Genomic DNA, 14,903 nt, shown 5'->3' with positions numbered 1-14,903 from the left:
ACACATATATATACATACACGTCTACACACGCACATACACATACCTATCCATTTCAACGTATACATATATATTATTATCTATTGTTTGCTTTGTTGCTGTCTCTGGTGTTAACGAGGTAGCGCAAGGAAACAGACGAAAGAATGGCCCAACCCACCCACATACACATGTACATACATACACGTCCACACATGCAAATATACATACCTATACATCTCAATGTATACATATATATACACACACAGACATATACATATATACACATGTACATAATTCATCCTGTCTGCCTTTATTCATTCCCATCGCCACCTCGCCACACATGGAATAACAACCCCCTCCCCCTTCATGTGTGTGAGGTAGTGCTATGAAACGACAACAAAGGCCCCATTTGTTCACACTCAGACTCTAGCTGTCATGTAATAATGCACCAAAACCACAGCTCCCTTTCCACATCCAGGCCCCACAGAACTTTCCATGGCTTACCCCAGATGCTTCACATGCCCTGGTTCAATCCACTGACAGCACGTTGACACCGGCATACCACATTGTTCCAATTCACTCTATTCCTTGCACGCCTTTCACACTCCTGCATGTTCAGGCCCTAATCACTCAAAATCCATTTCACTACATCTTTCCACCTCCAATTTGGTCTCCCACTTCTCCTCATTCCCTCCACCTCTTACACATATATCCTCTTGGTCAATCTTTCCTCACTCATTCTCTCCATGTGACCAAACCATTTCAAAACACCCTCTTCTGCTCTCTCAACCACACTCTTTTTATTACCACACATCTCTCTTACCCTATTATTACTTACTCGATCAAACCACCTCACACCACATATTGTCCCCAAACATCTCATTTCCAGCACATCCACACTCCTCCGCACAACTCTATCCATAGCCCACGCCTCACAACCATACAACATTGTTGGAACCACTATTCCTTCAAACATACCCATTTTTGCTTTCCGAGATAATGTTCTCGACTTCCAAACATTCTTCAAGGCTCCCAGACATTTCGCCCCCTCCCCCACCCTATGATTCACTTCCGCTTCCATGGTTCCATCCACTGCCAAATCCACTCCCAGATATCTAAAACACTTCACTTCCTCCAGTTTTTCTCCATTCAAACATACCTCCCAATTGACTTGACCCTCAACCCTACTGTACCTATTAACCTTACTCTTATTCACATTTACTCTCAACTTCCTTCTTTCACACACTTTACCAAATTCAGTCATCAGCTTCTGCAGTTTCTCACATGAATCAGCCACCAGTGCTGTATCATCAGCGAACAACAACTCACTCACTTCCCAAGCTCTCTCATCCACAACAGACTTCATACTTGCCCCTCTTTCCAAAACTCTTGCATTCACCTCCTAACAACCCCATCCATAAACAAATTAAACAACCATGGAGACATCACACACCCCTGCCGCAAACCTACATTCACTGAGAACCAATCACTTTCCTCTCTTCTCACACATACACATGCTTTACATCCTCGATAAAAACTTTTCACTGCTTCTAGCAACTTGCCTCCAACACAATATATCCTTAATACCTTCCACAGAACATCTCTATCAACTCTATCATATGCCTTCTCCAGATACATAAATGCTACGTACAAATCCATTTGCTTTCTAAGTATTTCTCACATACATTCTTCAAAGCAAACACCTGATCCACACATCCTCTACCACTTCTGAAACCACACTGCTCTTCCCCATTCTGATGCTCTGTACATGCCTTCACCCTCTTAATCAATACCCTCCCATATAATTTGCCAGGGATACTCAAGAAACTTATACCTCTATAATTTGAGCACTCACTCATCCCCTTTGCCTTTGTACAATGGCACTATGCAAGCATTCCGCCAATCCTCAGGCACCTCACCATGAGTCATACATATATTAAATAACCTTACCAACCAGTCAACAATACAGTCACCCCCTTTTTTAATAAATTCCACTGCAATACCATCCAAACCTGCTGCCTTGCCAGCTTTTATCTTCTGCAAAGCTTTTACTACCTCTTCTCTGTTTACCAAATCATTTTCCCTAACCCTCTCACTTTGAACACCACCTCGACCAAAACACCCTATATCTGCCACTCTTTCATCAAACACATTCAACAAACCTTTAAAATACTCACTCCATCTCCTTCTCACATCACCACTACTTGTTATCACCTCCCCATTAGCCCCCTTCACTGAAGTTCCCATTTGTTCCCTAGTCTTACGCACTTTATTTACCTCCTTCCAAAACATCTTTTTATTTTCCCTAAAATTTAATGATACTCTCTCACCCCAACTCTCAGTTGCCTTCTTTTTCACCTCTTGCACCTTTCTCTTGACCTCCTGCCTCTTTCTTTTATACATCTCCCACTCATTTGCATTATTTCCCTGCAAAAATCGTCCAAATGCCTCTCTCTTCTCTTTCACTAATAATCTTACTTCTTCATCCCACCACTCACTACCCTTTCTAATCTGCCCACCTCCCATGCTTCTCATGCCACAAGCATCTTTTGTGCAAGCCATCACTGCTTCCCTAAATACATCCCATTCCTCCCCCACTCCCCTTACGTCCTTTGTTCTCACCTTTTTCCATTCTGTACTCAGTCTCTCCTGGTACTTCCTCACACAAGTCTCCTTCCCAAGCTCACTTACTCTCACCACCCTCTTCACCCTAACATTCTCTCTTCTTTTCTGAGAATCTCTACAAATCTTCACCTTTGCCTCCACAAGATAATGATCAGACATCCCTCTAGTTGCACCTCTCAGCACATTAACATCCAAAAGTCTCTCTTTCGTGCGCCTATCAATTAACATGTAATCCAATAACGCTCTCTGGCCATCTCTCCTACTTACATACGTATACTTATGTATATCTCTCTTTTTAAACCAGGTATTACCAATCACCAGTCCTTTTCAGCACATAAATCTACAAGCTCTTCACCATTTCTATTTACAACATTGAACACCCCATGTATACCAATTATTCCCTCAAATGCCACATTACTCACCTTTGCATTCAAATCATCCATCACTATAACCCGGTCTCGTGCATCAAAACCACTAACACACTCATTCAGCTGCTCCCAAAACACTTGCCTCTCATGATCTTTCTTCTCATGCCCAGGTGCATATGCACCAATAATCACCCATCTCTCTCCATCAACTTTCAGTTTTACCCATATCAATCTAGAGTTTACTTTCTTACACTCTGTCACATACTCCCACCACTCCTGTTTCAGGAGTAGTGCTACTCCTTCCCTTGCTCTTGTCCTCTCACTAACCCCTGACTTTACTCCCAAGACATTTCCAAACCACTCTTCCCCTTTACCCTTGAGCTTCGTTTCACTCAGAGCCAAAACATCCAGGTTCCTTTCCTCAAACATACTACCTATCTCTCCTTGTTTCTCGTTTTGGTTACATCCACACACATTTAGACACCCCAATCTGAGCCTTCGAGGAGGATGAGCACTCCCCGCATGACTCCTCCTTCTGTTTCCCCTTTTAGAAAGTTAAAATACAAGGAGGGGAGGGTTTCTAGCCCCCCGCCTTCCCCTTTAGTCGCCTTCTACGACATGTGAGGAATGCATGGGAAGTATTCTTTCTCCCCAATCCCCAGGGATATATATATTCATCTATCTATTTTGTTTTGTCACTGTCTCCCGCGTTAGCGAGGTAACGCAAGGAAACAGACGAAAGAATGGCTCTCAACCACGCTCTTTTTATTTCCACACATCTCTCTTACCCTTACGTTACTTAATCGATCAAACCACCTCACACCACACATTGTCCTCAAACATCTCATTTCCAGCACATCCATCCTCCTGCACACAACTCTATCCATAGCCCACTCCTCGCAACCATACAGCATTGTTGGAACCACTATTCCTTCAAACATACCCATTTTTGCTTTCCGAGATAATGTTCTTGACTTCCACACATTCTTCAACACTCTCAGAACTTTCGCCCCATCCCCCACCCTATGATTCACTTCCGCTTCCATGGTTCCATCCACTGCCAGATCCACTCCCAGATACCTAAAACACTTCACTTCCTCCAGTTTTCTGCATTCAAACTTACCTCCCAATTGGTTTGTCCCTCAACCCTACTGTACCTAATAACCTTGCTCTTATTCACATTTACTCTCAGCTTTCTTCTTTCACACACTTTACCAAACTCAGTCACCAGCTTCTGCAGTTTCTCACACGAATCACCCACCAGCTCTGTATCATCAGCAAACAACAACTGACTCACTTCCCAAACCCTCTCATCCACAAGAAACTCCATACTTGCCCCTCTTTCCAAAACTCTTGCATTCACCTCCCTAACAACCCCATCCATAAACAAATTAAACAACCATGGAGACATCACACACCTCTGCCGCAAACCTACATTCACTGAGAACCAATCACTTTCCTCTCTTCCTATACGTACACATGCCTTACATCCTCGATAAAACCTTTTCACTGCTTCTAACAACTTGCCTCCCACACCATATATTCTTGATACCTTCCACAGAGCATCTCTATCAACTCTATCATATGCCTTCTCCAGATACATAAAGCTACATACAAATCCATTTGCTTTTCTGAGCATTTCTCACATACATTCTTCAAAGCAAACACCTGATCCACACATCCTTTACCACTTCTAAAACCACACTGCTCTTCCCCAATCTGATGCTCTGTACATGCCTTCACCCTCTCAATCAATACCCTCCCATATTTCCCAGGAATACTCAACAAACTTATACCTTTATAATTTGAGCACTCTTATCCCCTTTGCCTTTGTACAATGGCACTATGCAAGCATTCCGCCAATCCTCAGGCACCTCACCATGAGTCATACATACATTAAATAACCTTACCAATCAGTCAACAATACAGTCACCCACTTTTTTAATAGATTCCACTGCAATACCATCCAAACCCGCTGCCTTTCCGGCCTTCATCTTCCGCAAAGCTTTTACTACCTCTTCTCTGTTTACCAAATCATTTTCCCTAACCCTCTCACTTTGCACACCACCTCGACCAAAACATCCTATATCTGCCACTCTATCATCAAACACATTCAACAAACCTTCAAAATACTCACTCCATCTCCTTCTCACATCACCACTACTTGTTATCACCTCCCCATTAGCCCCTTTCACCGAAGTTCCCATTTGTTCCCTTGTCTTATGCACTTTATTTACCTCCTTCCAAAACATCTTTTTATTCTCCCTAAAATTTAATCATATTCTCTCACCCCAATTCTCATTTGCCCTCTTTTTCACCTCTTGCACCTTTCTCTTGACCTCCTGCCTCTTTCTTTTATACATCCCAGTCATTTGCATTATTTCCCTGCAGAAATCATCCAAATTCTTCTCTCTTCTCTTTCACTAATAATCTTACTTCTTCATCCCACCACTCACTACCCTTTTCAACCTGCCCACCTCCCACACTTCTCATGCCACAATCATCTTTTATATATACATACACAGACATGTACATATACACACATGTACATTATTCATACTTGCTGCCTTTATTCATTCCCATCGCCACCCCACCACACATGAAATGACAATCCCCTTCCCCCGCACATAAGCAAGGTAGCGGTGGGAAAAGACAACAAAGGCCACATTCGTTCACACTCAGTCTCTAGTTGTCATGTATAATGCAGCGAAACCATAGCTCCCTTTCCACATCCAGGCCCCACAAAACTTTCCAAGGTTTACCCCAGACGCTTTACATGCCCTGGTTCAATCTATTGACGTGCTGCTGACCCCAGTATATCACACCATTCCAATTCTCTCTATTCCTTGCACGCCTTTCATCCTCCTGTATGTTCAGGTCCCAATCACTCAAAATCTTTTTCACTCTATCCTTCCACCTCCAATTTGATCTTCCATTTCTCCTCGTTCCTTCCATCTCTGACACATATATCCTCTTTGTCAATCTTTCCTCACTCATTCTCTCCATGTAACCAAACCATTTCAATACACCCTCTTCTGCTCTCAACCACAATTGTCCTCAAACATCTCATTTCCAACACATCCACCCTCCTCCGCACAACCCTATCTATATCCCACGCCTTGCAACCATATAACATTGTTGGAACCACTATTCCTTCAAACATACCCATTTTAGCTTTCTGAGATAATGTTCTTGCCTTCCACACAATTTTCAATGCTCCCAGAACTTTCGCCCCCTCCCCCAGCCTGTGACTCATTTCCGCTTCCATGGTTCCACCTGCTGCCAAATCCACTCCCAGATACCTAAAACACTACACTCCCTCCAGTTTTTCTCCATTCAAACTTATCTCTCAATGGACTTGTCCCTCAACCCTACTATACCTAATAACCTTGCTCTTATTCACATTTACTCTCTGCTTTCTTCTTTCACACACTTTACCAAACTCATTCACCAGCTACTGCAGTTTCTCACCAGTGCTGTATCTCAGCAAACAACTGACTCACTTCTCAAGCCTTCTCATCCACAACAAACTGCATACTTGCCCCTCTCTCCAAAACTCTTGCATTCACCTCCCTAACAACCCAATCCATAAACAAATCAAACAACCATGGAGACATCACACACCCCTGCCGCAAACCAACATTCACTGGGAAACACTCACTTTCCTCTCTTCCTACTCGTACACGTGCCTTAAATCCCCGATAAAAACTTTTCACTGCTTCTAGCAACTTACCTCCCACACCATATACTCTTAATACCTTCCACAGAGCATCTCTATCATATGCCTTCTCCAGATATATAAATGCTACATACAAATCAATCTTTTTTTTTTTTTTTTTTTTTTTATACTTTGTCGCTGTCTCCCGCGTTTGCGAGGTAGCGCAAGGAAACAGACGAAAGAAATGGCCCCCCCCCCCCATACACATGTACATACACACGTCCACACACGCAAATATACATACCTACACAGCTTTCCATGGTTTACCCCAGACGCTTCACATGCCTTGCTTCAATCCACTGACAGCACGTCAACCCCTGTATACCACATGACTCCAATTCACTCTATTTCTTGCCCTCCTTTCACCCTCCTGCATGTTCAGGCCCCGATCACACAAAATCTTTTTCACTCCATCTTTCCACCTCCAATTTGGTCTCCCTCTTCTCCTCGTTCCCTCCACCTCCGACACATATATCCTCTTGGTCAATCTCTCCTCACTCATTCTCTCCATGTGCCCAAACCATTTCAAAACACCCTCTTCTGCTCTCTCAACCACGCTCTTTTTATTTCCACACATCTCTCTTACCCTTACGTTACTTACTCGCTCAAACCACCTCACACCACACATTGTCCTCAAACATCTCATTTCCAGCACATCCATCCTCCTGCGCACATCTCTATCCATAGCCCACGCCTCGCAACCATACAGCATTGTTGGTACCACTATTCCCTCAAACATACCCATTTTTGCTTTCCGAGATAATGTTCTCGACTTCCACACATTTTTCAAGGCTCCCAAAATTTTCGCCCCCTCCCCCACCCTATGATCCACTTCCGCTTCCATGGTTCCATCCGCTGACAGATCCACTCCCAGATATCTAAAACACTTCACTTCCTCCAGTTTTTCTCCATTCAAACTCACCTCCCAATTGACTTGACCCTCACCCCTACTGTACCTAATAACCTTGCTCTTATTCACATTTACTCTCAACTTTCTTCTTCCACACACTTTACCAAACTCAGTCACCAGCTTCTGCAGTTTCTCACATGAATCAGCCACCAGCGCTGTATCATCAGCGAACAACAATTGACTCACTTCCCAAGCTCTCTCATCCCCAACAGACTTCATACTTGCCCCTCTTTCCAGGACTCTTGCATTTACCTCCTTTACAACCCCATCCATAAACAAATTAAACAACCATGGAGACATCACACACCCCTGCCGCAAACCTACATTCACTGAGAACCAATCACTTTCCTCTCTTCCTACACGTACACATGCCTTACATCCTCGATAAAAACTTTTCACTGCTTCTAACAACTTGCCTCCCACACCATATATTCTTAATACCTTCCACAGAGCATCTCTATCAACTCTATCATATGCCTTCTCCAGATCCATAAATGCTACATACAAATCCCTTTGCTTTTCTAAGTATTTCTCACATACATTCTTCAAAGCAAACACCTGATCCACACATCCTCTACCACTTCTGAAACCGCACTGCTCTTCCCCAATCTGATGCTCTGTACATGCCTTCACCCTCTCAATCAATACCCTCCCATATAATTTACCAGGAATACTCAACAAACTTATACCTCTGTAATTTGAGCACTCACTCTTATCCCCTTTGCCTTTGTACAATGGCACTATGCACGCATTCCGCCAATCCTCAGGCACCTCACCATGAGTCATACATACATTAAATAACCTTACCAACCAGTCAACAATACAGTCACCCCCTTTCTTAATAAATTCCACTGCAATACCATCCAAACCTGCTGCCTTGCCGGCTTTCATCTTCCGCAAAGCTTTTACTACCTCTTCTCTGTTTACCAAATCATTTTCCCTAACCCTCTCACTTTGCACACCACCTCGACCAAAACACCCTATATCTGCCACTCTGTCATCAGACACATTCAACAAACCTTCAAAATACTCATTCCATCTCCTTCTCACATCACCGCTACTTGTTATCACCTCCCCATTTACGCCCTTCACTGAAGTTCCCATTTGCTCCCTTGTCTTACGCACCCTATTTACCTCCTTCCAGAACATCTTTTTATTCTCCCTAAAATTTACTGATAGTCTCTCACCCCAACTCTCATTTGCCCTTTTTTTCACCTCTTGCACCTTTCTCTTGACCTCCTGTCTCTTTCTTTTATACTTCTCCCACTCAATTGCATTTTTTCCCTGCAAAAATCGTCCAAATGCCTCTCTCTTCTCTTTCACTAATACTCTTACTTCTTCATCCCACCACACACTACCCTTTCTAAACAGCCCACCTCCCACAAATCAATCTGCTTTTCTAAGTATTTCTCACATACATTCTTCAAAGCAAACACCTTATCCACACATCCTCTACCACTTCTGAAACCACACTGCTCCTCCCCAATCTGATGCTCTATACATGCCTTGACTCCCTCAATCAATACCCTCCCATATAATTTCCCAGGAATACTCACAAATCTTATACCACTGTAATTTGAACAATCACCTCTATCCCCTTTGCCTTTGTACTATGGCACTATAAATGCATTCTGCCAATCCTCAGGCACTTCACCATGAACCATACATATTTTGAATATCCTCACCAACCAGTCAACCATATAGTCACACCTTTTTTAATAAATTCCACTGCAATACAATCCAAACCTGCTGCCTTGCTGGTTTTCATCTTCCACAAAGCTTACACAACCTCTTCTCTGTTTACCAAATCACTATCCGTGACCCTCTCACTTCACACACCACCTCAACCAAAAGACCCTATATCTCCCACTCTATCATCAAACACATTCAACAAACCTTAAAAATACTCACTCCATCTCCCTCTTACTCCACCTCTACTTGTTGTTATCTCCCTATTTGCCCCCTCCACCGATGGTCCCATTTGTTCTCTTGTCTTACGCACTTTATTTACCTCCTTCCAAAACATTTTTTCATTCTCCCTAAAATTTGATGATAGTCTCTCACCCCAACTCTCATTTGTCCTCTTACTACTACTTTATCATCATTATTTATTATCATAATTATTATTATTATTATTATTATTATTATTATTATTATTATTATTATTATTTATTTATTTATTTTTTTTATTATACTTTGTCGCTGTCTCCCGCGTTTGCGAGGTAGCGCAAGAAAACAGACAAAAGAAATGGCCTAACCCACCATTATTATTATTATTATTATCATTATTATTTTTCTTTCACACTATTCGCCATTTCCCGCATTAGCGAGGTAGCATTAAGAACAGAGGATGAGGACTGGGCCTTTGAGGGAATATGCTCACCTGGCCCCCTTCTCTGTTCCTTCTTTTGAAAAATTAAAAAAAAAAAAAAAAATGAGAGGGGAGGATTTCCAGCCCCCCACTCCCTTCCCTTTTAGTCGCCTTTTACGACACGCAGGGAATACATGGGAAGTATTCTTTCTCCCCTATTATCATTATTATTATCATTATCATCATTATTTTCATCATTATAATAATTCTTGACTGCCATTTGAAAAATATATTTTCTTCTAATTTACCCTAACCCTCCCAAACAGATATGACTCACAACCAAGGTTTTAGTGTATATGTATAAAGAGAACATGTTCACATACCTTTTCGAAGGATTTCAACAGTTTCCTCTGCTACTTTAGTAAAACCTAAACGACTCAATTCCTCCCTGACTTCTTCATGTGTGACTCTCAAATGATATGACATCTTAATACCTGCAACAATAATGAACTTTAATAAAATATAACTTACGTATAACATTTTCTCATAACATAGACCACAATTTATGTAAAATACTTTTACATAAGAGAACAGCAAATTCTGTCATTAACTCACATTAACCATTACTTTATACCTATAATAGAACAGCAAATTTTGTCATTAACTCACATTAACCATTACTTTATATTAAAATGATGATATCAATGCAAATACAGAGTTAAACAACCTGCCTAGGAAGGAGTGATGTTTTTCTTGTTATTGATATGACAGCAACAATATCTGTATCATGGGTCAATCACACTCAAATCCTACCAAGTCTGGATGTATTTCCAGGAGCCTTACTGTATATAAAATGGCATAATCTGACAAATCTAGATGGAAATATTCCCTGAAAACAAAGATAAGACAATATGTTTCAAAACACACTGACAGTCCTTAACATACAACTCCCTGAATGAAACTAACAGATGACTTGCATCTTGGAGCTGGCAAAAAACCTGTGTCTAAAAAGACACTGTAAAAATGGTGAACGACATTCTTCTGTAAATAAAGAAAATGTAGTTCTGCTATGTTGATATCAAGAATATGGCTGTCTTTTGAAAACACTGTAGTTCTTAGTGAAGAGGAAATACAATTAAGTACAATGAAATTTGAAAACCCTTTTCTTTCTGAGGTAGCATCCTGTAAGCATGATAAAAGTATATCCTCAAGGAATATAAAGGTCAGAAACTTCCCCTTTCAGTATTGTCAGCAATAAGGCTGGCACCAGTTTTCAATCACACTGATGACCATTCAAGCATTATAATAATGATTCATTTGTTTTGTGTACACCACATCATTCCAATTCATACTATTCCTTGCACATCTCTCACCCACCTGCATATTCAGGCCCCGATTGCCCAAAATCTTTTTCACTTCATCCTTCCACCTCCGATTTGGTCTTCTGCTTCTCCTTGTTCCCTCCATCTCTGACACATATATCCTCTTTGTCAACCTTTCTTCACACATTCATTCCATAGTCCAAACCAATTCAGCACACCCTCTTCTGTTCTCTCACCCACACTTTTATTACCACACACCTCTCTTACCTTTTCACTACGTACTCGATCAAACCACCTCACACCACATATTGTCCTTAAACATTTCATTTCCAACACATCCACACCCCTATGTAAAACCCTATCAACAGCCCATGCCTTGCAACCATATAATACAGTAGGAACTACTATTGCTTCGAACATACCCATTTTTGCTCTCTCAGATAGTGCTCTCTCTTTCCACAAATTCTTCACTGCTCCCAGAATCTTTGCTCCCCTCCCCCCACCCTATGATCCACTTTCGCTTCCATGGTTCCATTCACTGCCAAGTCCACTCCCAGATATCTAAAACACTTTACTTCCTTCATTCAAACTTACATCCCAACTAACTTGTCTTTCAACCCTGCTGAACCTAATAACCTTTCTCTTATTATTCACATTTACTCTCAACTTTCTCATTTCACAAACTTTTCCAAACTCAGTCACCAACTTCTGCAGTTTATCACTTGAATCAGCTACCAGTACTGTATCATCAGCAAACAACAAATGAGTCACTTCTCAGGCCCTCTCATCCCTAACAGACTGCATACTTGCCCCTCTCTCCCAAATTCTTATACTGACATGCTGTCAATGGACTAAACAAGAAATGTGAAACATCTGGAGTAAACCATGGAAAGGTCCGTGAGGCATGGATGTGGACAGGGAGTTGTGGTTTTGGTGTATTACATATGACAGCTAGAGACTGAGTGTAAACAAATGTTGCCTTTTTTTTCTCTGTTTTCCTGGTGCTGCCTCACTGATGCAAGGGGTGGTGATGGTTTCCTGTAGGGCAGGGTGGTGCCAGGAATGGATTAAGGCAGGCATGAATATGTACATGTTATTATATTTCATTATACTTAATTGCTGTCTTTATATGATACATTTTATTTTTCTATTCATCATATTTACTCACGGTCTCCCACATTAGCAAGGTAGCGCAAGCAAACAGACAAAAGAATGGCCTAACCCACCCACTTACACATGTATACAGATAAAGGCCCACACATGCACATTTACATACCTATACATTTCAATGTATACATACATATACATACAGAGACATATACATATATACACATGAACATATTCATACTTGCCGTCTTCATCCATTCCTGTCACCATCCAGCCACACAAGAAATAGCACTTTCCCCCCACATGCACGTGAGGTAGCGCTAGGAAAAGACAACAAAGGCCACAGTTGTCCACATTCAGTCTCTAGCTGTCATGTGTAATGCACCGAAACCACAGCTCCCTTTCTGCATCCAGGCCCCAAGACACTTCACATGCCCTGGTTCAATCCATTAACAGCACGTCAACCCCAGCATACCACATCGTTCCAATTCACTTTAATCCTTGCATGCCTTTCACCCACCTATATGTTCAGGCCCCAATTGCTCAAGATCTTTTTCACTCCATCCTTCCACCTCCAATTTGGTCTCCCACTTCTCATTCCCTCTATCTCTGACCCATATATCCTCTTTGTCAATCTTTCCTCACTCATTCTCTCTATGTGACCAAACCATTTCAATACACCCCCTTTAGCTCTCTCAACCACGCTCTTTTTATTACCAAACATCTCTCTCACCCTTTCATTACTTAGATATCTGCGATTGGATTTAGCAGCGGATGGAACCATGGAAGTGGAAATGAGTCATAGGGTGGGGGAATGGGTGAAGGTTCTGGGAGCGTTGAAGAATGTGTGGAAGGCAAGAACGTTATCTCGGAGAGCAGAAATGGGTACGTTTAAAGGAATAGTGGTTCCAACATTGTTATGTGGTTGTGAGGCATGGGCTTGAGATAGGGTTGTGCAGAGGAGGGTGAATGTGTTGGAAATTAAATGTTTGAGGACAATATATATAAAGTATATACTCTTTTTTTCATACATATTCACCATTTCCAGCAAAAGCGAAGTAGTCTCAAGAACAGGTGACAGCCTTTGAGGGAAAAATTCTCAATTAGACTCCTTTTCTATTCCTTATTCTGGAAAAGTAAAAACAGGAGTGAAGGATTTCCAACTCTTGCTCAGACCCCTTTTAGTTGCCTTCTACAACATGCTATGGACGCTTGTGGGGTATTCTTTTTCTCCTTTCACCTGGGATATACTATAAATACATACTAGTCTGTGATGTTGACTCAATTATTTCTATATAAGGATACTTGCACTTCAGTAGGAGTTCTAATGATTCAATGAAATATTATAATATACAGCATGCTTCACACAAGAAATCAGCCTTATTAGGCATATACAATTCACAGTTTCAATATCCAACACAAACACACTGACCTATAGACCTTACTGCCATGTCTGAGCACAAACTAAGATGTAAGTGACCATTAAATGGTGTATGGGGTCGGGAGAGGCAGTGTGGTAAAGATGGCTCAGATGGTGTGAGACAACAAAACAGCAAAAGAAATCTAACTAAACACACATCTTGCTACCCAGCCCTTCCTGTGATTAGAGGTCACAGACATGTGAGGCAGGGGTAAGCTTTATGTTTCTACTTGGGATGCTGGTTTGTTATAGGGTGGTTAAGGTACAAGGGGTCTAGTGCTATGCACAAAAATGGTAATTCAAAGGTTTACGTCCCACAAAAGTTAATGAAACATTTTTACAAAATGAATATCTCTCACAGTTTTCATATGACAGATATGTGACACATAACAAAGTGCTTCTAACAACTAAATCTATCGACTGCAAATAAAAGAAACTTCATAATCTCTGTTGCCCCAGGAGTCCCTTCTGTTCTTATGGGACTCATGCAGCACTCACGGTGGTCACATCCACCAGTCGTCGGGACCACAGGTCATAGTGATTAGATATATATAATATATATATATATATATATATATATATATATATATATATATATATATATATATATATATATATATCCTATGTGCTACCTTAGCTACGTTTATGGGATAACATCCTACACAGCAATTTATCTCTAATCATTAGTCTCCTGCCATGATCTTGGACATCAACTATACTAAAAGCATAATAGGTAGTTTACGAACTTACAAATGTGAATGGAGTCAATATGTGATGTTTCTAGGAGTAAACAAATCCACTAGAACATGCGGCGAGGTATACTTTTAAATGCTAACTCTTGCGCCTCCAATAACAGCCCTTAACTCCGGTTCGCACAATAGTTCTCACATTATAACATATTGGAAAGGATCACAATTTGGCGCGTGATCACGTATATTCCTATGAGTCCACCAATCGTGTTACATTTTCCCCGTGGACTCATAGGAATTATATATATATATATATATATATATATATATATATATATATATATATATATATATATATATATATATATATATATATATATATATATAGAAGGCGACTAAAAGGGGAGGGAGCGGGTGGCTGGAAATCCTCCCCTTTCTTGTTTTTCTTTTTAATTT

At 41.1% G+C, this 14,903-nt stretch overlaps 1 protein-coding gene across 3 annotated transcripts in view; it reads right to left on the bottom strand.

The window, feature by feature from the left end:
- Positions 1-14,661, bottom strand: part of Hyls1 (Hyls1 centriolar and ciliogenesis associated) — a 92,058-nt gene extending 77,397 nt beyond the window's left edge. For all 3 annotated transcript variants that reach the window (XM_071684311.1, XM_071684308.1, XM_071684309.1), the window contains exons 1-2: positions 14,509-14,661; positions 10,293-10,403 (exon numbers count right to left, since the gene is read on the bottom strand). In XM_071684311.1, the coding sequence (XP_071540412.1) occupies positions 10,293-10,395 (103 nt within the window). In that variant the 5' untranslated portion in view covers positions 10,396-10,403; positions 14,509-14,661. The remainder of the gene's footprint in view (positions 1-10,292; positions 10,404-14,508) is intronic.
- Positions 14,662-14,903: the final 242 nt, after the last annotated feature.

Source organism: Panulirus ornatus, chromosome 38 (assembly GCF_036320965.1).
Source record: "Panulirus ornatus isolate Po-2019 chromosome 38, ASM3632096v1, whole genome shotgun sequence".
Classification (NCBI taxonomy): Eukaryota; Metazoa; Arthropoda; class Malacostraca; order Decapoda; family Palinuridae; genus Panulirus; species Panulirus ornatus.
This window is presented reverse-complemented; position numbering and strand designations above follow the sequence as displayed.